Source organism: Bos taurus, chromosome 9 (genome assembly GCF_002263795.3).
Source record: "Bos taurus isolate L1 Dominette 01449 registration number 42190680 breed Hereford chromosome 9, ARS-UCD2.0, whole genome shotgun sequence".
Lineage (NCBI taxonomy): Eukaryota > Metazoa > Chordata > Mammalia > Artiodactyla > Bovidae > Bos > Bos taurus.
Genome location: NC_037336.1, coordinates 103,551,258 through 103,578,656, shown reverse-complemented (window position 1 = coordinate 103,578,656; position 27,399 = coordinate 103,551,258). Strand labels below are relative to the sequence as shown.

Here is a 27,399-nt window from a genome sequence, read left to right as displayed (position 1 = left end):
TCAGGGCAGCCTTGCCAGGGACGCAAAGGACAAAGGGCTGTGACTTGGGGGGCCTGCTCCCCATGTTCCTGGGGACAGCTGTGGCCCAGGCTGGGGCCCTGGGAAAGCTCCCAGCATCCCCATCTCCAGGGGTAAAAGGCAATGGACAACGACAGTTACCAGATTCCTAGCGGGAAAGCTCTTTGAGGAGTGAGGTTTGGGTCGACCTACCAGGTGAGGACCAGCGACCAGAGGTGAGCAGCGGAGGGAGGAGGCAGCGATGAGAGAGGAAGGGCTCCTCAGACCAGGGGCCCGGCCCTCGGGTCCCGTGGTCACCACGCAGCTCGGCCGCTTCTTCCCTCCCCACCAGCCCCATTCCAGCGCCAACACCAGCGGGGTTACGAGCGGTTATTCTCTAAATCATAATTTTGAGTCCAGCCTGGAGGCTGTGACCGACCACAGGACCTCCTCTGAGGGGGGCAATGACGTGGGGGGTCTTGCGTCACAGTAGACAGAAGCAGGAGGTGTCCCCGTCTTTACCCACGTCTTTACCCCGTCTTTATCCTGTAAGTTCAGTTACAAGGGGGTGGCCACTGCTGAACTGGAGAAGCGACAGCTGGACCAGGAAAGTCTGGTCACGTGGCCCCACCCGCCCCACAGCAGCCTCCCCACCGACCTCTGATGGCAGAGAAGCCAGAGCACGTGGCAGGCCGCCCTTCCTGGGAGGCCGACTCGCCAGCAAGGCCAGGAGGAGGCTGTGCGGCCAGCAGGGAAGGGGCACAGCCAAGGGGACACAGACTCGGGCTTCAGGGCAGCCCTGCAGGGGCTCCTGGAGGCCCTCCCGCCTTGCTGCTGTGGACGAGGAGCTTCCCAGAGTGGCTGCCCAGGGCCTCCCGCGAGCCTGACCTGGGGGGTCTGCAGCCCGTCTCACTCTGTCCTCCCAGGGGCTGTGCTAAACCTGCCAGGCCTGGACCCCGGGGACATGCTGACCGGCAGGCTTGCTGCCCAGGGCCTTCCAGGAGCTGTTCCTCCCCACCTCTCTCCAGCGAGTTCTGCATCCCATCCACCTCACCCTCTGCTCCAAGGACGGGGTGACTGGCCCAAGGCCTCCCGCCGTGCTCCAGTGGCTGGTCCAGGGGTGGATGTCCACCCAGCCTGACCCATGAGTGCAGGGCAGGGTCCTGGTCACAGCCGTCGTTTCAAGATTAGCACTATGGCCAGTAAGATGTGGCCACCCACACCTGGGTGACGGCTGAGTGAGAAGACTCTCCTCTGCGTAGGACACAGTCGGGAGACAAGGCCCCAAACTGCTGCGGCCACTGCTTCCCAGGGATCCACCTGAGGCTCACACCAGCAGCCGGAAGGCGACTGGAGAACTGCAGGGCAGGAAGCCTGGGGCCCTACTGGAGCAGGGTCCCGAAACCACCTGCCCTTGGAAACACACCCTGCCCTTGGGTCTTCGATTCACAGGCTATGAAGTTCACACAGTCAGTCGGGTTTCTGATAGAGCCCGAGGCATCCTGACTTATCAGACAACTTTAATGGTGGATTTCTCGGCTAAATGCATTAACATCTGTTTCTTCTCAATAAAAGTCCAAATCTTCAACAAGGCCGTGTGTGTGAGACGGACAGCGTCGTCCCACTTGTTCCTGTCTTGCCTGGTGCAAGCTGCAAGGTTCTCTGTGTACTGCAAGATGCACTTTAAGAACCTGTTTCAAACAAAGAAAGTAATTTATCTATCCCACTGTAAATGCAACAAGGATTTACTGTATCCCCTTCATTCTGGAATCACAACTGAAGTACTCTAGGTAATTTTCACCTGAAGATTCCAGAAAAGGAAGTACACACAACATGGAAACGAGAGAACGCTACCTGGATGAAGGCGAGGACGCCAGCGTCAGTGTGCAGGGTGGACGTCCACGCGCCACACAGCGCACCCGCTCCCAGGCCCACGCAGGACACTCTGCTGATGGGACCTTAGGGGCCGCCTGGACCACACTCACATAACAGACCCTCAAGACACTGGACCCTCGGGGGCTGCGCCTCCTGTTTCCACCCCACTAGCCTCACCCCCCGCCAGAGGGGCCACCCCCCTCCACAGTAGACACGTGCTGCTGGGAGCAGCCATCGCTGCTGAAAGGCTTCTGCTGGAAGATGACTCACCAGGAAGCCCACAGGGAACGCCCTCTGACTGGCGAGAAGGGCCACATCCACATTTCCCAAGTTCTCCTTAAAGTTTCCCAAGTAGCCCAAAATTGTCTCCAACTATGAATTTTTGAAATTTTTACACTTAGAAGTTAAAAGAATACAATGAATATCCACAGCCCCCTATCTAGACTGTGGCTTTCAGTTGAGGTGACTGTGCCCCCAAAGGGCACTGGGGGCGTCTGAGCCCTTTGTGGCTGTCACGACTGGGGGCTGCTGGCATCCAGTGGGCGGGGGGCACTGCCCTACAGTGCCTACATGGCCCTGCAGCAGACCGTCTACAGATTAGAGCCGGACCAGGCTCCGGGAGTCCGCGCAGCTGAGGGTGGTGCAGCCTCCCCACAGCCTCCTCCCAGTATCGCTGTCTGGACAGAGTTCCCGTGGCCCTGAGGGAGGGATTCCAAAATCATTCACATGCAGATCACTCAGCTTTCTGAACTGTCAGCTCTAAAGGCTCACTGACTTGCACTGAAACCCACAGAGAAGAGCAGTTCAGGGTCAGATAGGAGGGAGCACGACTCAAAATACTGACACACAGCTTCACCTCCTGCAGTGTGCACACGGACCCAGATGCCGCTGGTGTTCTGAAGTGTGCACACTGACCTCAGGTACTGCTGGTATTCTGAAGTGTGCACGTGATCTCAGATACTGCCGGTGTTCTGAAGTGTGCACACGGACCCAGATACCGCTGGTGTTCTAAAGTGTGCACACTGACCTCAGGTACTGCTGGTATTCTGAAGCATTCTTCCCAAGAACCATGTGAATGTTGATCAATTCCAGTGCAATCAGCAATAAAATCAGGTAAAGCATCGGAGACAGAAGCTTCATACTAAAAACATAAGATCAGTTAAAATTCAGTAAGTGTTAAATATTTATCACCTTTATAAGGTGCCTTCGTGAGGACGCAGCGCATTCTACATACACACTGCCGGCACCGCCGGGTAAATCTGCTGTTACCTTTAAAATCCAAAAATTCGCTGGGTCTCTAGAACCCATATTCTAAACTTACAGGTGGTATTTGCAGTGACACTTATTGCAATTTTTCTCGAAAATAAGCATTCTCTGAAGTGGGAGCAGAAGCCCGTCAGCTGAGAGCCGCCCAGGAGAGCTCCGCCCACGATACTCCACTCAGCAGGCCCTGGACCTGCGCACCAGGGCTCCGCCCACCAGGTCACGCAGCACGCACCTGCGCACCAGACGCAGGTAATTCCGCCTCTGCCGTGAGCGCAGGCTTCGGTCCTCCCACTGCCTGCGCCTCAGCTCCACGCACACGGCTACCTGTCCACAAACGCGGCGGCAGTGGACGCTGACCCTCCGGAGCACAGCCAGCACCTCCAGGACAGCTCGGGGGCAGAAGAGGGTCTGCACGGGGATGCTGCAGAGCACATGGAGCAGGCGGGGCCACCTGCGGGGTGGAGAGCGGGTCCTGAGGGCCTGTCTGCCCCGGGCCGGCGGCCTGCACACCTGCCGCGGCCGTGTCACAGGCGTCAGACGCGGCAGATCCCGCGTGAGAATCTCTGTCGCCACACGCACTGTCAGGGCTTATCTGACAGCTCCTCCGCGAAGTCTGCAACCCAACACACCTCCCCCAGGCCCAAGCACCCAGGGCGCCCTGGACTCACTCCTCAGGAGGAAGGGGCCCTGGGAGGTGGGCAGCGCGGTGTGTCTCAGGCACATGGCAACACAGCTCAGCCACGATTTCTGTGATTAAAGAGCTGCAGACATCTGTTTCAGAATCACCTTCTGATCTGAAGACAGGAAACATTTAAAGACATGTGACAAAGAGCAGTTGCCCAATTAGGGCCAGTGCAAACTGATGTTTATTTCAGTGGTTCCCTGGGCAAAGCACTTCATCTGCAACTTGCTTTCCCCAAAATGAAATGAAAAAGCCATGTAGGAGACCAAGGTAAAGGTAAATGACAGAGGCACCACCAACTGACTATTCTGCTGGATGCCACCCACCTGCCCAGGAGGCCTGCCTTCATGCTTGAGCCCTAGGTCTCTGCAAACGCTTCCCCCACGACTGGGCCCTGAGACCCCCAGTCTCAGCCCTCCAGCACCTAGCCCTAGTACTTCCTCCTTGGGACCTGTCTCCTGACAGTCTTGCCAGAGAAGACACTGTTTGGAGCTGAGGTTCACAGAGCCTTGCGAGGCTTCTGTGAGGACTCACCGCACAGGCTCCCTTTCAGCTTCTTCGGGCAAAGGCAGCAGAGGCCAAGCTCCAACGCTCCCCTCACAGCTCAGCACCTAACACACCGTATTTGTAAAATTGTTACGGAGGCTACATACGAAAACTTGGTGGGCATCTGTTATTTGGTCAACACAGGTAAAGGAAGGCAGGTGAAAACATGAGATCCTTAGGAAGTGTCGACAGCCCCTCCCACCCGACACTCCTGGGGACCGTCCACTCCGGGCTCGGCTTCTCTCCGACACCTCTGCAAAGCTCCCCAACCCATTCTGCACTGATTCTACAGCTTCCTTTCAGAATTTCTACTAGCAGCTATTGTGACGATTATATTCTTGGACATGACCCCACCTTGCTCCCTGGTACCTCCTGCCATATGTAAAATAAAGTTTCTGAGCCACTCTCCAATCACAATATCCGGGTAGAGATGCTCACAAGCTTATTGCTTGTTTAATCTACAGGTTAACGAAAGCTGGTCAGACAAAGGTGACATCCCTCACCACTGCCAAGCAACACCTGTGACAGGTCCTAGGTTAACGGCACGCAGTCACCCACAAAGTACTAAAAACACCGAGGACGCAAACCGACCATCACCTCAACTGCTAGACCCCAGAAAGATGCAGTGGCCAGGCCAAGGCCACACATCTGGGAGGCACACAAGCCACAGAGCCAGGTCTGGGGACCCGAAGCCGGGCTGGAGGAGGCGGCCTGCACCCGTCAAATCTCTACAACTGTGGACCTGCACACCCCTCCCCACATACCTGTTTTTTAAGCTGAGAAGCTGGGTGGCAGCGAGAAACGTAGGTTCCTGCAAGGTTAATCAGTGACCCCACCGCTGCTTTTTCCTGGTTTAGAGAAAACAGACCATTGTTACTACAACTTTGGTCAGGCTTCTGCTTCTCTGCTATCGCATCTGAGGTCACATAAGAGTCCTGACTTTCTGTTAACTCCCTACACATAATTCTCTCAGCTAAAAGAAGGAAAACTCTTCATTAAAATGGATTTGATAAAGTAGTCAAGCCATAACCAACAAAATTATCTTAAATAAGGCTGATTAATAGTGATCAATTACATATGCTACTCTGTCCACAATGCAGCAAAACCAGAAATAAATGAGAAAAAGAGTCCAAACAATTGGACTCTCTAAGAGAGTCTCCTGAAAAACTAGGACACAACAAGAATTTAAACATTAAAAATGAATATACCTAGAAAAGGATTACATACTATAAACACTCAACTGCCAGACATATAAGTATTTTTAAAAGAGTAAAAAAATTACATTATTTACAGCTGACACACCTGTATAACTGGCAAACCCGAGTCTGTGGACTATTACAAAATGTGGTCAACGGATGAAGGGAATGGCAAACGACTCCAGTGTTCTTGCCTTGAGAACCCCATGAACAGGATGAAAAGGCAAAAGATACGACACTGGAAGATGAACCCAAAGGTCAGTAGGTGTCCAATTTGCTACTGAGGAAGAGCAGATAAACAGCTCCAGAAAGAATGAAGAGACTGATCCAAAGCAGAAAAGATGCCCAATTGTGGATGTGTCTGGTGGTGAAAGTAAAGTCCAATGCTGTAAAGAACAACACTGCATATGAACCTGGAATGTTAGGTCCATGAATCAAGGTAAATTGGAAGTGGTCAAACTGGAGATGGCCAGAGTGAACATCAACATTTTAGCAACTGGTGAACTAAAATGGACAGGGATGGGTGAATTTAATTCAGATGACCATTATACCTACTACTGTGGGCTAGATCCCTTGGAAGAAATGGAGTAGTCCTCAGAGTCAACAAAGGAGTCTGAAATGCAGTACTTGGGTACAATCTCAAAAACGACAGAATGATCTCAATTTGATTCCAAAGCAAACCATTCAACATCACAGTAATCCAAATCTATGCCTCAACCACTAGTGCCGAAGAAACTGAAGTTGAACGGTTCTATGAAGATCTAGAAAACCTTCTAGAAATAACACCAAAAAAAGATGTCCTTTTCATCCTAGGGGACTAGAATGCAAAAGTAAAAAGTCAAGAGATACCTGGAGTAACAGGCAAGTTTGGTCTTGGAGTACATAATGAAGCAGGGCAAAGGCTAACAGAGTTGTGCCAAGAGAACACACTGGTCATAGCAAACACCCTCTTCCAACAACACAAGAGAAGACTCTACACATGGACATCACCAGATGGTCAATACTGAAATAAGATTGATTATATCCTTGCAGCCAAAGAGAGAGAAGCTCTATCAGATCAGGTCAGATCAGATCAGTTGCTCAGTCATGTCTGACTCTTTGCAACCCCATGAATCGCAGCACGCCAGGCCTCCCTGTCCATCACCAACTCCCAGAGTTCACTGAGACTCACGTCCATCGAGTCAGTGATGCCATCAAGCCATCTCATCCTCTGTTGTCCCCTTCTCCTCTTGCCCCCGATCCCTCCCAGCATCAGTCTTTTCCAATGAGTCAACTCGTCGCATGAGGTGGCCAAAGTACTGGAGTTTCAGCTTTAGCATCATTCCTTCCACAGAAATCCCAGGGCTGATCTCCTTCAGAATGGACTGGTTGGATCTCCTTGCAGTCCAAGGGACTCTCAAGAGTCTTCTCCAATACCACACTTCAAAAGCATCAATTCTTCAGCGCTCAGCCTTCTTCACAGTCTTGAGAAGCTCTATACAGTCAGCAAAAACAAGACCTGGAGCTGACTGTGGCTCAGATCATAATCTCCTTATTGCCAAATTCAGACTTATACTGAAGAAAGTAGGAAAAGCCACTAGGCCATTCTCAATTGACCTAATCAAATCCCTTATAATTATACGGTGGAGGTGACGAACAGATTCAAGGGATTAGATCTGGTAGACAGAGTGCCTGAACAACTATGGAAGGAAGTTCATAAAACTGTACAGAGGCAGTGACCAAAACCATCCCCAAGAAAAAGAAATGGAATAAGGCAAACTGGTTGTCTGAGGAGGCTTTACAAATAGCTGAGAAAAGAAGAGAGGTAAAAGACAAAGGAGAAAAGGTAATATACACCCATCTGAATGCAGCGTTCCAAACAACAGCAAGGAGAGATAAGAAAGCCTTCAGTGAACAATGCAAAAAAACAGAGGAAACAACAGAATGGGAAAGACTAGAGATCTCTTCAAGAAAACAGAGATACCAAGGGAATGTTTCATGCAAAGATGGGCACAAAAGGACAGAAATGGTATGGACCTAACAGAAGCAGAAGAGATTAAGAAGAGGTAGCAAGAATACACAGAAGAACTATACAAAAAAAGGTCTTAATGACCCAGATAACCACGATGGTTGATCACTAACCTAGAGCCAGACATTCTGGAGTGTGAAGTCAAGCAGGCCTTAGGAAGCATTACTACAAATAAAATTAGTCAAGGTGATGGAATCTCAGCTGAGCTATTTCAAATTCTAAAAGATGATGCTGTGAAAACGCTGCACTCAATATGCCAGCAAATTTGGAAAACTCAGCAGTGGCCACAGGACTGAAAAAGGTCAGTCTTCATTCCAATCACAAAGGGCAGTGCCGAAGAATGTTCAGATTACCACATAATGGCACTCATTTTCACATGCCAGCAAGGTAATGCCCAAAGTCTTTCAAGCTAGCCTTGAATAGCACGTGAACTGAGAACTTCTAGATGTTCAAGCTGGATTTAGAAAAACCAGAGGTCAAATTGCCAACATCCTTTGGATCATAGAAAAAGCAAGAGAATTCCAGAAACACATCTGCTTCATTGACTACGATAAAGCCTTTGACTGTGTGGATCACAACAAACTGTGGAAAATTCTTCAAGAGATGGGAATATCAGACCACTTGACCTGCCTCCTGAGAAACCTGTATGCAGGTCAAGAAGCAACAGTTAGAACCAGACATAGGACAATGGACTGGTTCAAAATTAGGAAAGGAGTAAGTGAAGGCTGTATATTGTCACCCTGCTTATTCAATTACTATGCAGAGTACAATCATGTGAAATTCTGGGCTGGATGAAGCACAAGCTGGAATCAAGACTGCCGGGAGAAACAGCAGCAACCTCAGATATGCAGATGATACCACTCTAATGAAACAAAGTGAAGAGGAACTAAAGAGCGTCTTGATGAAAGTGAAAGAGGAGAGTGAAAAAGCTGGCTTAAAACTCAACATTTGAAAAACTAAGATCATGGCATCTGGTCCCATCACTTCATGGCAAATAGATGGGGAAACAATGGAAACAGTGAGACTTTCTTTTTGTGGGCTCCAAAATCACTGCAAATGGTGACTACAGCCATGAAATTAAAAGACGCTTGCTTCTCAGAAGAAAAACTATGACCAACCTAGACAGCATATTAAAAAGCACACGCATCACTTTGCTGACAAAGGTCCATCTAGTCAAAGCTATAGCTTTTCTAGTAATCATGTACAGATGTGAGAGCTGGACCATAAAGAAGGCTGACGCCAAAGAATTGATGTTTTCAAACTGTGCTGGGGAAGACTCTTGAGAGTCCCTTGAACAGCAAGGATATCAAACCAATCAACCCTAAAGGAAATCAGTCCTGAATATTTATTGGAAGGATTGATGCTGAAGCTGAAGCTGAAGCTCCAATCCTTTGGCCACCTCACGCAAAGAGCCAACTCACTGGTAAAGAGCCTATGCTGGGCAAGACTGAGGGTAGGAGAAGAAGGGAGTGACAGAGAATGAGATGGTTGGAAGCTATCACTGAATCAATGGACATGAGTTTGAGCAAATTCCCAGAGGTAGTGAAGAACAGGGAAGCCTGGCATGCTGCAGTGAGGTTGCAGAGTCGGACATGATTTGCCACTGAAGAACAGCAAAGTCAGTGAGTTGATAGCTGAGAAACTTAATACATGTAAGTCAAAAGCTTCCCTATGTATAAGCAGTGACTACCTAGAGCTCTCAACAGCTCAGAACCACTCAAATGGCCAGCTGTTACTTGGAGAAGAAATGCAGTCAACTTCCATTTACTCTGACACCTACACAGATCAGAGAGCAATCAGGCTCACAGGGCGGTTGGTACCTGTTAGGGTCGCCAGGACTCACACCTGAAGCGATGAGCCTGTGGCCACCACAGCACACGTGGCTTCCCTGGCGACAGGAGCCGTGGGAGGGCCTCTGAGCATTGGGGACACATGGGGGGCGGTGTGGGGGCGGCAGGGGAGGGGGACGCGGCTCTGGGGCTCAGTCTTGAGGGAGAGCGGGGAAGCTGGAGAGTGAAGCGGGGGACGGGCCTTGGGGCCTGAGCAGCCACTTGTCGGGGAACAGTGTTCAGTCTTGCAAAAGTACCAATTATCCCCACATTAATCCATCAGGAGCTCATCCCTGTGGGCTTCCTGTTTAACTTCACAGGTTCACTGGAATAATAACAATTAGAGAAGAGGCAGCACATTCTGAAGAAGAGGAGAAACAGGACCATAATGTCAGACACCAATGTTAGTATTAATGGCGACACCAACTAACCTGTTGTAAGACCTAGTAAAGACAGGAAAGGGAGTCCAGGTCCGGAGTCCAGGGCACCCTGCATAGAGGTGTTTATTCTCTAAATGGGGTTGGCCAACTTGCAAGCAATTTGTTAAAGAAAAAAATGAGCTAGATTCCCAGATGAAATAAATTCCTGCTGGATCAAAAGATGTAAATGGAAAAAAAGCTATAGAACTATAATGGAAAGATATGAATACTTCTATAATTTTGGAAAACAAAAGGTCTTTTAAGAAGAACTCCAAATGCATAAGCCAGAGAGGAAAAACCTAAAGATACGTAACAGCAATATAGATAGAGAGACCGTCATAATGAGAGAAGGACAAATATCATATGATATCACTCATATGTGGAATATAAAAAAGTGGTACAAATAACTTATTTACAAAATAGAGACAGAGTCACAGCAGCAGAAACCAATCTCACAGCTACCAGGGGATAAGGGGGGCCCGGGGATGAACGGGGGACTGGGCCGACACACACACACCGCTACACACGAAACGGGGACTCAAGGACCCGCTGTGCAGCGCGGGGACTCCACTCAGTGATCACACGCTCCACCACAGCGGCCTGTACAGGAGAGGAGGCTCAGACAGCGGAGACAGATATATGTATATATATGTTTGTGTGTGTAAGTGATTCACTTTGCTGTGCACCTGAAGCTAACACACTGTAAATCAACTATACTCCATTAAAACTTTTTAAGTAAATAAATACAGATTTAGAGTAAAAAAAAAAACGATGAATTATTTTAGGTGAGATCAAGTAATATTAATTTATTTGTTATAGAGAATACATGTCCACAAGTAATCTGTTCAGATGCAGGCAAGCCGTAACTCAAATAAATTAAAACAAAAGATAATTAAAATATAACTAATTACATTTGGAAACAACTCCATTCCCTCTCAACTGAAAGAAGTGAACCTAATGAAACATCTTCTTCCCTACACATTACCTTAAACACTGCTAACAGATCTTCATCGATAAATCTGAGTAAAAGGACAAAGCAAAACGCAAGCAGCTGACTGGCTGCTTCTTTCGGAAATTCAGGTAAACTGACTTCCCCATGGCTTAACCGATCTCTTAGACGGGGACCCTCCTGATGGTTTAGGAAATCCCAGAGAAATTCCTACCAAAAAAGGACACAAAAAATATGTGGTTAGTATTCTCAGCAGAAAGAAGGAAGTCTGAAGGCCTAGAAAGGGCAAGCCGAAGCAGCAGTGTTCATTACGGAAAAGTGAGCCTGGAAGAGAGATTCAGTCAAGGTCGCAGAGCAGACAAGCACCAAGTCACCCGGGATCCCTCGGCTTCTCCTACACCCGCCGCCTCTGCTGCGTTCTCCTGTGGGACCTCCCTTCTGTGTATCAGCACCCTGCTACCCGAGGCAGGATGCTCCTGGGAAGCCCTGTTCTCTGGAACTGCACCCCACAACCTCAGGCAGGAGCCCTACTGCTCAGGCTGGATTTCCCGGGAGCCGTGTTTCTGCACCCATTCCTCGGCAGACTGACAAGAACCTGGCAAGTCCAGAGGACCGGGCACCAGGGCTGCAGAGCTGCCTGCATGGCCCCAGTGCCCGGCAGCAGCACCAGAGGACCGGCACCAGGGCTGCAGAGCTGCCTGCACGGCCCCAGTGCTCGGCAACAGCACCATTCCCAGCCTCACCCCCCTGAAGGACGAGGACTGTGTTGACCACACCTGGAATCCACAGCTGTGCTCACGACAACACCGGTTTTCTTTCCCCTCGTCCCCTCTTTCTCACATGTCCTTTCTCAGATCACCCTTTTATTTTTGAAGCCCTGTGAAGACACGGCTGTTTTCTTAATGGCAAATGTTCAAGAACTCTTCCACAGGCAGAGGAAAAAGAGTCAGAAAACCAAATTTTCTGATTCAGGCAAACTGCCGCTGGACAGAGGAGTCAGAGAGATTCAAGATGAAGATAAACGAGTTCAATCATGCTAACTTCCTGGTAGCAGAAAGGAGTGACTGATGTCACACAGCTGACTCCCAGTTAAAAAATATAAAAATTCTATTTACAGTCCAAAGAAGTCACTGCAATATCCTCATAAAATACAAAAATTTGACAAATAGAAACAGTTCTAAAAAATTATCTTCTCATCCAACACTCTATCTTACTAGTCACATCTGACTTTACTGTTAATAAAGCAGATAGAGTCCCTGCTACCAGCACAGATGGGCTTCCCTGCTGGCTCAGATGGTAAAGAATCTGCCTGCAATGCAGGAGACCTGGGTTCTATCTTTGAGCCAGGAAGATCCTCTGGAGAAGGGAATGGCTACCCACTCCAGTATTCTTGCCTAGAGAATCCCATGGACAGAGGAGCCTGGTGGGCTACGCACATACAGTCCATAGGCTCACAGAGAGACGGACATGACTGAACGACTAACACTGTGACACGTTTCATCAGTAAACTCACATAACCCACAAGTTCAAACACTGTTAGGACCAGGGTGACTAAGTCGTCAGGTCCTAGGGAAAGGACGTCTGAATAATCAGCATGAAGCACAGGACCTGAGCTTGCTCAGAGCTCAGCCAGCGTCGGCTGCAAAGACAGTGGAATTCAGACGTGTGAATGCTCCAGAAGCACTTCTGGGCAGGAAACAAGACAAAATTAATGTCATTTTTGAGAAGATCTAATCATATTGGTAAGTAGCAGGGTATTAAATTATAAATGCCTGACACTTTACCATTGCAGGCTCTCCCAGGAAAAGAGGAAGTTGGTTGATTTTACCATCATTCAAGTGTTTTGCCAATATCTAAAACAGCAAAAGGAAGTAAAATGATTAACTGGTATACACATATACACACACAGAACTTTCAGTATCAAAACATCCTATACATGTGGCATGACATGGGTTAAGTCAGTATCAAAACATCCTATACATGTGGCATGACATGGGTTAAGTCCAAAGCAGATTAAATAAGAACAGTCTTAAAGTAGCAACCACCTATTTAAGAAAGGTCTTCTTAACCAATATAATGAGTTTAAGAAGATATATATACGTGTTCTTAACTGTGTAAATGTATGTGTTCATGTGTTTACATGTGTCTAGGTGTGTATATGTGCTTATATATATTCATGTATATGTATGTGCATATACGGGCTTCCCTGGTGGCTCAGATGGTAAAGAATCCACCTGCAATGCAGGAGACCCAGGTTCAATACCTGGGTCAGGAAGATCCCCTGGAGAAGGGAATGGCAACCCACTCCAGTATTCTTGCCTGGAGAATTCCATGGAGCCTGGGGCCTGGTGGGCTACAGTCCATGGAGTCACAAAGAGTCGGACACAACTGAGCAACTAACACGTACTCATGTGTGCGTGTATGTATGTGTGTGTTTATGGGTAGTTTGTGTATATGTGTATATATGTGTTTATGTATACCTGCAAACACTGTACATGGTGCGTTTACACATATATACATGTGTGTACATGTATTTTGTGGCCTTTCCATAATTACTAATTAGCCGGAAAGCTATACTCAACACTATCATCAGCTTTTTCTTTTTTTCTGCTTATGTGAGTAAGCATAAGCATATTATGTCCTCAATATTTTCCTGCGAGCATATGATTTATGGTTTTTAATTTGATTGATTTAATTTTAATTAAAATCAAATTAATTTGATTTTTAATTTTATATTTTAATTTTTATTTTAAACAAATGCAACGTTCTGTTTATCTCAAGATATCTTAGAAGTTTACTTACTTCATCGAAGGTAGTATAAAGAGCTGTTGACTTCAGAAAAGGAAAGAAAATAAATAATTAAAGCAAAACACAAGTCATGTGACATTATTCAAAGCAGGAAAAAATTCTAGCACAGGGACACAAGTATGAAGCCTTCATTTGTAAATAAAACTTTATCTAGCAACACTTTGGGAAGGACGTGGCTGACAACATAAACACGATACACAAGGCATGAAGATACAGTGATCCTGGCAGGCAAGCCCCATGAGACTATCGCCCTCACACGCTCAGCAATTCAGGATCCCACAGCTTCACAAATCACTACTCACACACAGAGCACCTCTACTGATGGCTGGTATTTGTGTGCAAGTGAGCACAATCAAGTATTTTCTCCAACAAGCAGCCCGTGCCTTTCACACTTCTTGAGTAACTGGCACAGCAGGGTTTACAGATGTAGTTCGGGGCCAGACTGCCTCGACGTTCCAATCCCAACTTCAGCACCTTCTGCACGTGAAACCCCAAGGACCTTCACACACCCCAGTTTCTCTGCTAAACCAGAAGTGAGGAACGCCCATCTCAAAGGCTTCTGGGGAAGTCAACACGATTTTACACACAGCATGCTAAAATCAGTATTGTGAGGAGGTCGAGCACCCAAAAAGCATGTTGCACTTATTAATGCTTAATAACAGATTTTCATTTTAATATTATCAAATATTCTTCAACATGTATTACTGTGCAGATGGCTCTAAAGCCTGTTCTGCTGATGCTAAAATCTCCCCTGAGCTCTATTCTAAGTATTCAACTGCCTACTAAATATCCCTACCACTTCCTCAAAAAGACTGAACTTCTCACTCATCTCCATAAATGATGGAAATTAACTTCTATCTTGTTTTACAGAATTGGTATAAATATCGTCTCTTGCACCCCTAATACACATAAGCTTCTAAAAAGTCACAAAGTCTCATTCATCTTCACAACCTCCATTGACTCTGAAGAGATCTTATGCCATAAAATAATCATAGAATTTGCAAAAGCAATTTATAGTTTTACAAAGTATTTTCATTTGTATATCGCCTTATAAGTAAACTGTATAAACATTATTTTTCATACAAAGTTAAAAGCACATTGTATTTCCTTCCTGACCACTTGCCCAGTCCCCATGTCTTTGAGAGAGAAGCTTCATCTAACTTATTTCATCTGTTTGATGACTGTCATTTATAACTTTATTGCTACTTCTGTCTCGGTTGTTTGGAAAAGGTATATGGATTCATTACATATTCTAATGTACTGTCTACAGAATATAAGATAAAGTCAAGCATGTATTTGCTGATACTTTTTAAGTTGACCTGTCTTTATACTTAGAAATGTCTCTTTATTTTTTATTTTTTTTAATTTAAATTTATTTATTTTAATTGGAGGCTAATTACTTTACAATATTGTATTGGTTTTGCCATACATCAACATGAATCTGCCACGGGTATACACATGTTCCAATCCTGAACCCCCATCCCACCTCCCTCCCCATACCATCCCTCTGGGAAAAGTAGCTTTCCTTGGTGGCTCAGACGCTTAAGAAACTGCCTGCACTGCAGGAGACCCAGGTTCAATCCCTGGGTTGGGAAGATCCCCTGGAGAAGGAAATGGCACCCAACTCCAGTATTCTTGACTGGAGAATTCCATGGACAGAGGAGCCAGGTACAGCCCATGGGGTCGTGAACAGGCAGTTAGGACTGAGTGACTATCACTCACTCATCAGTACTGATGTTAGGTTTATTCTGGATAAAAGTCTGGGCTAAAATTTAAGATATTATTTGATAAACTGTATCCTCTGCAGAAACAGCCACAGTATCTACTTGTGCAGTGAAATGACAATGAAATGACCAAATTCATGAACCACAGCGTCATGCACTGAGTGGCCAGGACACCATGAAGTCAATTCTAAGAACACTCGAATGAGAGCTGACACTGGGGCTCCAGCTCTTTCCACTGAAGGCCAGGCTTCACTCCATGACACTGGGCTGGGCAGAGCCCAGTGAGAGGCACTGGGTGTGGGCACCAGCGGGCACCAGCAGACCAAGTATGGGCATCCCAGGCCCAAGGGTGACACAGAGGCCTCTACAAAACGCAGGGCAGAGCCAGCTCCAGATGAGACAGAGGCAGAGTGCAGAGGGAAGCAGTGTTAGCGCTGAGCAGAGCCAGCTCCAGATGAGACAGAGGCAGAGCAGAGGGAAGCAGTGTTAGCGCTGAGCAGAGCCAGCTCCAGATGAGACAGAGGCAGTGCAGAGGGAAGCAGTGTTAGCGCTGAGCAGAGCCAGCTCCAGATGAGACAGAGGCAGAGCAGAGGGAAGCAGTGTTAGCGCTGAGCAGAGCCAGCTCCAGATGAGACAGAAGTAGTGCAGAGGAAAGCAGTGTTAGCGCTGAGTAGACAAGGCTCTGGGAGGTCACCCCTGTGGCCCCAAGTGGCCACGCAGGGAACAGCAGGCAAGGAAGAGGAAAGGTGTGCATGTCCAGGAACTGGCAAGGAGTCTAAATGATGCTGGTGAAATCAAGTAGAGAACAAAGTGCAGAAGGCTGGGGCCAGACTCTGAGATCCTTTAAACCATGCAGAAACGTGAGCAGTGCAATCAGGTGCTGGAAGTCATGAAAGGCTTTTAAGCAGATGGGTTCATAGAAGACACAGGAATACTCATAAACTTAGCAAATAATCAGTGGCAGTGTGATTAGAGGAGGAGGAGAAGCACGAAGACCTGTGAGACACAAGCTCAGGTGAGCAAGATATGAGCCAGCGAGGCCGAGCACTGATGGACCATGGGATAAATCAGGGGCAGGACCGACTAGCAGGGTGACGCACAGGAGGATGGAGGACAAGCGGAGCACAGTTGGCGCCGAAGCTGGATGCAGAGCCATGAAGAGGACAGAGTTATGTCTGACTCTTTGCAACTCCATGAATCACAGCATGCCAGGCCTCCCTGTCCTTCAACAACTCCCGGAGCCTTCTCAAACTCATGTCCATCGAGTCAGTGATGCCATCCAACCATCTCATCCTCTGTCGTCCCCTTCTCCTCCCGCCTTCAATCTTTCCCAGCATCAGGGTCTTTTCAAATGAGCCAGCTCTTCGCATCAGGTGGCCAAAGTATTGGAGTTTCAGCTTCAACATCAGTCCTTCCAATGAATATGCAGGACTGATCTCCTTTAGGATGGACTGGTTGGATCTCCTTGCAGTCCAAGGGACTCTCAAGAGTCTTCTCCAACACACAGTTCAAAAGCATCAATTCTTCGGGGCTCAGCCTTCTTTATGGTCCATCTCTGACATCCATACATGACCACTGGAAAAACCATAACTTTGACTAGACGGACCTTTGTCAGCAAAGTAATGTCTCTGCTTTTTAATATGCTGTCTAGGTTGGTCATAGCTTTTGTTCCAAGGAGCAAGCATCTTTTAATTTCATGGCTGCAGTCACCATCTGCAGTGATTTTGGAGCCCAATAAAGTCTGTCACTGTTTCCATTGTTTCCCCATCTATTTCCATGAAGTGATGGGACCAGATGCCAAGATCTTAGTTTTTTGCACGTCAGCAGATGGCGGAGTAGAAAGACGTGCGCTCATCTTCTCCTGCGAGAACTCCAAAACTGCGGCTCACCGCTGAACCACTGCCAACAGGAGGATGCTGGAGCCCACCGAAAAAAGACACCCATGTCCAGGGACGAAGGAGAAGCCCAGACAAGACGGTAGGAGGGGCAAGATCATGTGTGGAATAAGGATAGTAAGGAATATCAGAGAACAAACTTGTGGAAGAAGAAAAATGCCTCTTTTGAAATAAAGTAAGTCTGGGAGCTGGGGAAGCGCCTACGAACATATTCAACAAACAGGTGCAAACGTACCACAGGAGATCAAAGAACCGTGAGTGAGAAAGAATGCCTTGAAGACGGCTGGATTTAACGCGCTGAACCCCCCTCTCAGCACTGCTTTAGCGGCATCAACAACTCGTGCCATGTGGGGCTCTCATTTCCGTTAGTTTCGGAGTATTTTCTGACTGGTGTTGCTCCCACACAGGTCACAGCTCAGACACTGGATTATGTGAGCTCTCCCAGGGGATGCATATAAAGAGGAGTAGAGGGCTGAGAGCAGGGTTTTTTGAGGAATGCCTATTTACCGGGAAAAAAGAGGAAGACAAACTAGGGAAAGAAACAAGAACACCAGGTAGGGCAGATGCTTGTGCTGGTCCCACAATAGATATTCTCCCTTTCCCCTAGCTAATGCATTCTCCCATAGCCCACTAGGGCACGGCCACTCAAAGGCATCTCTAAGCCCCACCGGCAGCTCTGGCCAAAAGGAAGCAGGCTCTTCAGAGAAGGCAAGCTGCAGACCACCCATGCCCACCTTATGGGGTTGCAATAGCACACCAGTAACCATGGCTACAGAGAAAGCATGAGCACCAACCACTTTTATGACATCATTAAGTTTAAAAAACGACTTGGAAATTTTTTTTTCCCATTTTTATCCTGCCCAGTTGTGTCTGACTCTTTGCAACCTCATGGACTATACAGTCCATGGAATTCTCCAGGCCAGAATACTGGAGTGGGTAGCCTTTCCCTTCTCCAGGGATCTTCCCAACCCAGGCCTCCCACATCACAGTCAGATTCTTTACGAGCTGAGCCACAAGGGAAGACTCACAGATAAATATAAATCATACAAAATCAAAATAGGAAACCACAAAAAATGACAGTCAAGCCTTCCAAAGAAAGTTCTTGCGAGAAAATTCATTTAACGATAAACAAAAACAAGATGGTAAAAACTTTAATTAGGGACAGAAAACCGTCAGCACAGCAGCAGCCAGCAGCACCGACCACCAGGCAGGCGAGCAGGCGACCACCAGGCATGCGTACCTCAGCAGTGAGAAGCCTCTTTGGACATTCGTTAACTTCAGCAAACACCCTCCTAAGTCCAGTCTCCAGCTGCATCAACAACAATATGGCACAGTCAGCAAACCTGTGAAATTGAAGGAAAGCAGTGAAACTTCATGTTTTAAAGGTAAACTCTGGCGCTAACACCATAATGATAAGGGTGCTGCTTTCCAGGGTTCCCCACGTGTGTCCAAAGCAGCGAGGGTGGCGTCACTCACTAACACGAGAAACAGAAGCAGAGTCAGGTCTCACAAAGCAGCGAGGGTGGCGTCACTCACTAACACGAGAAACAGAAGCAGAGTCAGGTCTCACGGGTGAGCGACAATACAACTGTCTTCTGGTGTTTTAATGATGATGAGACATTTTAGAAGCTGCAGCAGAACAGAATGTCGCCAAATACCTGCCAAACTTGTTTCATCTAGAAAGTACTCAGACACCAGGGTGCCAGTGGGCTCTCACGGTTTCCAATCAAGTGTCTGCATCAGGACAGAGTAACGGGGAGAGAAGTGGAGCCCGCTGACCTCCCAGACCAACACTCAGGGCCTGCTCCCCGGGGAACAGAGGCAACTGACAACCTCTGTCCTGATTCTCTAACACTGCACATCGTGTTTCACTCACAGTAAGAGCTTGAAAAATATTAGTAAGTCCATTCAAAAAAGTAACTATTGGGGCGCTCCTTGGTGGCCGAGTGGTTAGGACCCTGGGTTTCTACAGCCATGGCCCGGGCTCAATCCCTGATCAGGGAACTGGGGTCCTGCGAGGTGTGCAGAGCAGCCAAAATGATTTCTTAATTTCTAAAATAAAAATTAAATTAAAATAATTATCATTATTAACTATATAAAACTGTACCAAAAAACAAAAAAATGTTTAAAACACAATTACAAGATGCCTTTCAATTAATTACAGGAAGATAATTTATGCTCGGGTCGACTCCTGTTCGCTTTTACTCCAACAGCAGCACAGTACGGGAGGCAGAGGCTTCTAGGAAGGCCTGGCCTCCAGACCACCAGTGGCCACTCTGTAAAGCCACACTGCAGGTACCTGTGAGACTTTAACTTGGTTAATGCAACTTCCCAATATGGCAACATGATTTTCAGTATAAACGTGGACTTCTTCATCACTTCTTCTAATACTGAAAGCACCTCAGATGTAACATCTGTAAAACAGCAAACATTTTTAAGCACAATCACACTGATCAGTGGAAAAAAGGCGTGAACACACTTAGGGAGTCATGCCACTGGGCCGACCTCTTTAAGAAGACGGACCGTGGGCAATGTGTGCCATCTAAGAGAGAGGCTACCTGAATGAGGCCAGGGCGGCAGGTGACCATGTGAGGGCCCAGGGCGACCCCTGGGCCCCCACACAGAGGCTGAAACTGTGTGAGCAGAAGAGTTCAGGGGCAACTGGTTGACCACGCTGACCAAGAAAATACATCTTCCAAAGATACAGGAAGTAAGAGTGAACCCAAAGGTAAACTCCGGACTTAAGGTGACCATGCCGTGTCCATGTCGGCTCATCCATCCGTGGCAACCGACGTCCCACCTGGTGAGAGACGCTGACAAGGGAGACCGGTGGGGGAACCTCTGCACCTCCTTCCTGATTCTGTTGTAAACTTAAAACTGCTCTACACAAGTCAAGTCTTAAAAAATATATGCTGTTGGCAGTCACCAGACGACCAAAAGATTCCATGATACCAAAAGGCTAAGACCACTGGGGCCAAGATGCTGTGCGCTCTTCCCACCAGGGTTTACATCAGCAAGTACAGACACGGCATGTCTACCTCCAGACAGGAAAAGGAATGGGCCTGGAGCAGACACAGCGTTTATCTGTTCTCTTGAAGTCCTGTGTCGTCAACCTCACTAACCTGCCAAGACTGTGACGTGAAAAAAAAAAAAGGTGATATTTGTTGCTGTTCAGTTGCTAGATTGTGCCCAGCTCTTGGTCACCCCGTGGACTGCAGCCCCAGGCTTCTCTGACCATGGGATTTCCCAGGCAAGAATACTGGAGTGGGCTGCCATTTCCTTCTCCAGGGGATCTTCCCAACCCAGAGACTGAATCCTCGTCTCCTGGGCTGGCAGATGGGTTCTTTCCACTGAGCCACCAGGGAAGTCCCAGGATGGCACAGGAGAGCACTTACACCAGGGGCACTTCTGGTCTCGCCATTACGAGAGCTGAGCAAGAGAGCCGAGAGGAGGGAGTGCACGCCACAGATGGCCCAAGCCACACGTCTGCACGAGACGCCGATTTTACCAATGCTGGTTCATGTTGATTAGTATTATTAATATTGATCAACATTATTAATATTATTCACCAATAATATTAACACTGATTCATGTAGCCGTGATCGTCAGACTCCCGGTGCCAAACCTGGGGGCACCATGCGAAGAGGTGAGGATTTATGTGGCAAAGTTTAAGAGGTTCTTCGTGAAACTTTCAAAGGCATATTGCCCCTGGAGAGTAACTATTCCTCCCACAGAGCTCGAGTCTCAGTCCTGCTTAATAACGCTACAAACACCTTTACAAAGACAGAGTCAAAGAAAAACGTGAAATTGGTACTTGCCAGGAAAAACGATCAAATCCTCTAGGCTCGTAAGAGTCACGAAAGGTCGATGTGCCAATGTGAAGTTCGTCTGTTGAAGGAAGCCGGTCAGTAGCTGACCCAGTCCTGCTGTCAGCAGCACCATCATTGAGCAGTATCTAGTGGGAAAGAGCACAGACATCTGTCAGAAACACGAACCCAGCACACATATGAAAAGCTCTACTTAGAAAAAAAAAGTTTAAAATTAAAAAAGCAAAACAGTATCAAATTTCAGAAAATCCCACTGGCTGTGGGGATGAAGCTGTGCAGTGGCCCAGAGGACCAGTGACCTCTCAGGAACCGGTGAGCTGAAACCCAGGACGCCACCCACTGGAAGCTGTGCATGTCACCACTTCCGCTGCTGAGAGTAAGTCAGTGAAATCGTAACCCGATCACCACAGCAGCCATTCGGCCACTAACATCCAGCTTTGTCTTCAACATCCTGAACCCAAACTCTCTTATTTATCTCAAAACACATCTTTCCTTGATATGAAATTCAAAACAAAACAAACTTCTCAGCATATGAAGAAAGCGCGCGCATGCCTCCCCGAGCACCTACTTGGGCGGAACCTCCTGAGGGGCCGCGAAGCCGTGCCACAGGACGTTGCGGAGGTTGAGCCCGCGCGGAGAGCCCACGAAGACCTTGAGCACGTCCATCTGGGGGGGGCAGGGCACGGGGTTACTCAGGAGCCAACCCAGCTGGGACCACGTGAGCTTTCCTCCCCGGAACCGAGGGCACCACGAGTGCAGAGCACGGAAGCCCACAGGAACGAACCCGTGCGTGCCGAGCACTCGCGCCAGACGCTTTCTGCTCGTATTCCTTACTCGCTCGCCCTGGGGACGCCCTCTGAGGGAGACGCTGTACTCGCGCCACACACGTGAGAGGCGTACGGCAGGGAGGGGTGAGACCAGGGGTGCAGAGGCCCCAGAGCCACAAGTGGATGGGACCCCCCAGGACACACCGCTTCCAGGCCACACGTCGAGAGGCCCCGTCGGTAGATAAGACAACTCCATGGCAAACGACGGATGAGACTGCACGGCAGGCAGCTGAGCAACAAGGCTCGGCCTCCTGTCTGACGTGAAGCTCTCCATTCACCTGCTCCATCCTCCTACCCATCAACACAAAGTGAAGACCCTCCAGTACAAGGATCCTGCTTGTCCAGCTCCAACACTAACACCTTCCCTGAGCATTCTCTGGGTGTGCAGCACCACGCGTTACAGGAGATTCAGAACACACGGAAGCTGCTCAGAGACTAAGAGGACTCAGACCCGTGTCGCAAGAAAGAGGAGTTGAGACTCCCAGAGACTCACAAAAGGACTGAAGCTGCTTCATTCACCTGCAGACTCGGGGGGAAGGGGAGACAGGTGCTCTGAATGCCCCCAGGGGCAGGAACTCACACAAGGGGTTTTAACTCAGCACCAGAACGTCTGACAGCCAGCCCTTCTGTGCTACTCCAAGTAGTCCTGGCTCTCACACTAACTTAAAATACTTCAACATGAACTTAATTAAATATCAATAACTATAACAACATTAATAATTAAATATTACTTCCTTAAAATTTACTATTATTTTAAATTAACTGTTCATACCATCTGGGAAATTACAAGTATATATGCCAAGGATCTAGGAAAATTACCTGGGAGCTGCAAGGGCTGTGGGTGGACAGAAGCCTCACTGCACAACACAGGCAGAAAACCGAGGACAGAGCAAAACAAGGGATTTAGGAGTTCAGTGTGACGACAAGCAGTCTGTACTTCACTCCACACGCCCCACCAAAGGAAATGACCCTCAGCTGGCAGGGGTAACGAACTACCAGGAAGCGCAGGAAAGCTTCCCTGACAGCAGCTTCTCAGTGAGTCCCGTCTGTAAACGTCCTCCTGGTGGGCACCACCCTGGCTTGCTTCTTCACCTTGACCTGACTTATTCAGTTGCCTGAAGGTTACTCACTGGTCTTAAACAATCATGATCATGTGGCCTCGAGAAGACTTTGAAAAAGTACCCATTTTTAAACTGGCATCTAAATCTTTTTTCAACTTAAGTTTCAGTAGCTGCAAAAGGTATACTTTCTCACGTGTTAAAAATATTGATTTTTTAAATAATAAAATTGTAATAAAAGATGCTTACTCCTTGGAAGGAAAGTTATGACCAACCTAGATAGAATATTCAAAAGCAGAGACATTACTTTGCCAACAAAGGTCCGTCCAGTTAGGGCTATGGTTTTTCCAGTGGTCACGTATGGATGTGAGAGTTGGACTGTGAAGAGAGCCGAGTGCCAAAGAATTGATGCTTTTGAACTGTGGTGTTGGAGAAGACTCTTGAGAGTCCCTTGGACTGCAAGGAGATCCAACCAGTCTATTCTAAAGGGGATGAGTCCTGGGTGTTCGTTGGAAGGACTGATGCTGAGGCTGAAACTCCAATACTTTGGCCACCTGATGTGAAGAGTTGACTCACTGGAAAAGACTCTGATGCTGGGAGGGATTGGGGGCAGGAGGAGAAGGGGACGACAGAGGATGAGATGGCTGGATGGCATCACCGACTCAATGGACATGAGTTTGGGTAAACTCTGGGAGTTGGTGATGGACAGGGAGGCCTGGTGTGCTGCAGTTCATGGGGTTGCAGACAGTCAGACATGACTGAGCGACTGAACTAAACTGAACTGAACTCTTTAAAGGGTTAAAATTTTACTCTTAAATAAGTTAGTATTATATCTTCTAGAATTACTATTATAATACACAATGAGATCAATAGACTTCAAATTACTCATTTGTCTGGCCCCCAGAGGTTACTATATCAGAGGCTATTCCTCCAGCGTCATCACACCAGAGGCCCTACACATGAGGTCATAAAATGGGTTCGTCACACCAGAGGCACCACACCTGCTCGTCACACCAGAAGCTCTTACACCAGAGGCTCCTACACCTGAGGTCATCACATCAGAGGGTATCATCAAAGCACATTAGCACCAGGACAAGAGAGAGGTGTGTCTCTTGGCTGGAAGCATGGCAATTTTGGCGGAAAGGGTCTGGGAAAGGAAAGTAAGCTTGAATACCTGAGATAATTAATTTTTTCCTAACATAGTATCAACTTTTGAGGAACAAAAATAGAGTTAACATTGATTGTTTTGGGCTATTTTTCCTCCATCGGTTTTAACTGGACAAGCTTACCACAGGCTGCCCAAAGACTTGAGCAAGTTCCTCAGATGCGAGCAGATCTCTTAAAAGAAAGGGGCAGTCCTTCCCAATCAGTAAATATACCTGAAATTCAAACAAACTTGTGTAACAACTGTATTACAATGAGCCAAATCACATTAACCAAAACATCACCCACAAAGCAGGTGTCTGCACAGATGAGGGGAGGAAAGAACTGGAGACACTGATGTTTCTGATCTCACAATCATTCAAAAAGAAAAATATTTCAAAAATCTGTGCCAAGTGATTATACAGGAAAATAATAATTAAAATCTAGAAATCTCAATGAAACTGCAAAACAGTTTACTGTTCATTCAGACACTTTACGCGGCCAGCAGTGAAAGAGTCCTCACACTCACATCACCCAGGGCTCGCTCCAGACACGACGAGAGCTTCATGAGGCTGAGGCAAATACTGGGAGATTCAGGACTCCTCAAGGCACCAAGTATTTCAGGAAATAACTGTTTAGAATAAGACACGTCAGAATTCATGTTCAATAAGCATTATTTCTCAAAGTCACAATTTTATTAATGAAATTCAAACCTTGAAAGATTTAATTAGCATATTTTAATGACTGTGTTGGTGTAGGCAAACATTTTTTATATAAATACAACAAAATACAAAGAATCAAGAAAAACATTTGAATACCAAAGGAGGTTTTGGGAAGTTCTTTATGTAAATGTTTATTAAAAGCAATAAATTTGGCATAACTGTAAACTGGAAAGTCAAATACTTTGACCTAAATCTTATATCTCATTTTGATTACGTCTTAAAAACATAAATAAGGCAGCTCACCCTGCCACTTAAGTGAGCTACTACACAGGGAGAGGGAAGGCCCTGCCACTCTGTATGAGAAAAGCCAAGTATTTTAGAGTTAGATTTTTATAGTTACTGCTCTATTGTAATCATTTAATGTGCCAAGGGAAATGGCTAGTTTGAACCTTGAACTACCCCACCTCCCTTCTGCCACCCTCAACAAGCCAAGCGTCCCCGCCTCAAGTCCCCTCGTCCCAGTGCCTCAAGAACATCTTTTGATCAGTCTGGAAGGTCTTTTTTTTTTTTTTTGGAGCTGTCCAATTTTTCTGTCCTGGGACCAGCAGCACCCATGCACCAAACCACCTCCCCGAACCCTGATCCTGACACTGCATCCAGAAACCTCCTTTGGGCAAAGGATGTCTCTCAGCTTTTGCAAACAGCTCAACTTTCCCTAGCAACACTCAAGCCTTCTCACAGCCCAGGGCCCAGAGGACAGAGGATACCCCTTTAAAATCAGCAAGGAGCAAAGGCCTCTAAGTGGAATCTGCAGTCTTTCATTTCTAAGACTTTGTTGCTGTTCAAAAGCCAAACCTCTGGAACACCTGTCCACTGGAGCGCCGGTGCGTATCGCATTTCAAACTGCCCCTCGGGCAGAGACGACAGATGCAGGTGGACGGCCTGGCACACGGGGCCCAGCAGCCGCACGCTTTCCGGGTGGTCCAGACCCTGGGCTGCAAGGGCGAGAGAGCAAGTGAGCTCCGCATTGTGTGACGAAAACGCCTACATTGTCAAAGTGCTTCAATGATGAAATTTCCACAAAATTAAGAACCAGTTTAAACTGAACTTAAAACAAAGATACTCATGTTGTGGAAAATAAGTTACATATGTGTTTACCTGATTATAAAAGAAAAACTGTCAGAGAGTTTGAAAAATACAGAAAGGTTCAAATAAGACAAAAAATATTTTTTTAATTTCTTTACCTGTATGTAAGTTTGTATATATAATACTTTAACCTGACTTTTTAATGTAACATTATTAGACCAGATTTCCAATGACATTAATTTATAATTATTATTATTATTTTGGAACATATTTATAATATGAATTTTTGGTTTGAGGGTTTTTTCCGTAAGTTTTGGCTGAACATTTACACGGTTCACAACCCAAAAATATAAAAGGGTGGAAGTCTCTCTCGTGGCACCAGTTCTCCTTCCTATAGCAGCTTTCATATTTCAAGAAATGTTATACATTTCTTGAGTGTATTTAGAAATATTCATACATACACAAGCAAATATTACATGTTGCCCCTATTGTTTCGCTCTGCCATATAGCTCAGAGAGATTTCTGGGCCAGAAAGATGGGCCCCCTTACTCTCTTCCACCCCGCATAATGTTCCCTTGCGCACACTCTTCATAATTTGTTTGAGCAATCCCATAGTGCTTGACATCTGGCTATTTCCAGTGCTCTTCCCTTCTTTCTTCTCTGTCACAGAATGCCTCAAGGAGCCACCTGCCACAGGCACATGCTCACACCTGTGACTGGACCTGTCCTGTATGCTCCTGGATGGAACTGCTGGGCCAGAGTATGTTTGCTTATAATTTTTACAACTATTTTAAAATATTCCAGTCCACATCCCTACTTAAAAAAAGGTACAAGAATGCCCAGAAGACATGTAAAATAACTGTATATACCACTGGTCACCCCATACCCTTAACTCATGACTTCTGTCTGCTTCCCTTTTCCACCAGGACTGCAGGCCGAGAGCCCTCAGCCCACACAGCCTCCAACCCCCCTCCTCACCTGCAGCTTTCCCCTCACTCCCCTGCGCTTCTCTGGTCTCACTCCCTCTCTCTCCACACCGATTCTTTTTCTCTTTGAGCTAAGCCTGTACTATTAATATAACATCTTCTAACCCAAAAAGCAGTGGTCAGAAAGGGAAAGTTTACAGGTTAAGACATTTTAAAGAGAACAGTATTGATGGGCATTTGGGCTGCAGGCAAAATACAAACCTGATTCTGTATAAACCATGCAGTCTGTAATTTTCTTCCAGCATACTTCACCGTTTTGAGTTACAATGCTGCTGATGTCGCAACTTTCTCTGACTTCAAACCCAAGTTTACAGATCATGTCATACACTGAAGGAGAAAGACAGGTGGCAATCGGCTCCCCAACTAATATCTGAAATATAAAACATAAAACACACTCTTCAACAGAAAATATTAACTTTATAATATATTTAAGTCACAGGAAAACTGTTATGTCTTATAGAATATACTCAGGAATAGTTACTGTGTTAACACTTTCTGGATGTCAGAAGAACTATATGATTAAAACACTGTGATTAAATATTAACTAAAGATTACTTATGCAAATATTTTCAAGTAAATGTTTAAAGATATTATTTTATTAAACATAGTATTTTTA

The 27,399-nt window shown here is 46.8% G+C and overlaps 1 protein-coding gene across 9 annotated transcripts in view; it reads right to left on the bottom strand.

The window, feature by feature from the left end:
- Positions 1-1,472: 1,472 nt before the first annotated feature.
- Positions 1,473-27,399, bottom strand: part of ERMARD (ER membrane associated RNA degradation) — a 41,622-nt gene continuing 15,695 nt past the window's right edge. For 3 of the 9 annotated variants that reach the window (XM_010808768.4, XM_005211162.4, XM_024996531.2), the window contains exons 2-18: positions 26,985-27,153; positions 25,567-25,706; positions 24,579-24,680; positions 24,196-24,285; positions 21,590-21,687; positions 21,013-21,149; positions 19,494-19,608; positions 18,435-18,537; positions 13,570-13,599; positions 12,552-12,620; positions 10,804-10,977; positions 5,131-5,214; positions 4,355-4,431; positions 3,807-3,932; positions 3,371-3,589; positions 2,900-3,013; positions 1,501-1,688 (exon numbers count right to left, since the gene is read on the bottom strand). In XM_010808768.4, the coding sequence (XP_010807070.2) occupies positions 1,508-1,688; positions 2,900-3,013; positions 3,371-3,589; positions 3,807-3,932; positions 4,355-4,431; positions 5,131-5,214; positions 10,804-10,977; positions 12,552-12,620; positions 13,570-13,599; positions 18,435-18,537; positions 19,494-19,608; positions 21,013-21,149; positions 21,590-21,687; positions 24,196-24,285; positions 24,579-24,680; positions 25,567-25,706; positions 26,985-27,153 (2,028 nt within the window). In that variant the 3' untranslated portion in view covers positions 1,501-1,507. Of the gene's footprint in view, positions 1,689-2,899; positions 3,014-3,370; positions 3,590-3,806; positions 3,933-4,354; positions 4,432-5,130; positions 5,215-10,803; positions 10,978-12,551; positions 12,621-13,569; positions 13,600-18,434; positions 18,538-19,493; positions 19,609-21,012; positions 21,150-21,589; positions 21,688-24,195; positions 24,286-24,578; positions 24,681-25,566; positions 25,707-26,984; positions 27,154-27,399 lie in introns of those variants that run through there. The other 6 variants (XM_010808772.4, XM_024996533.2, NM_001105255.1 and 3 more) reach the window with 5 other exon arrangements.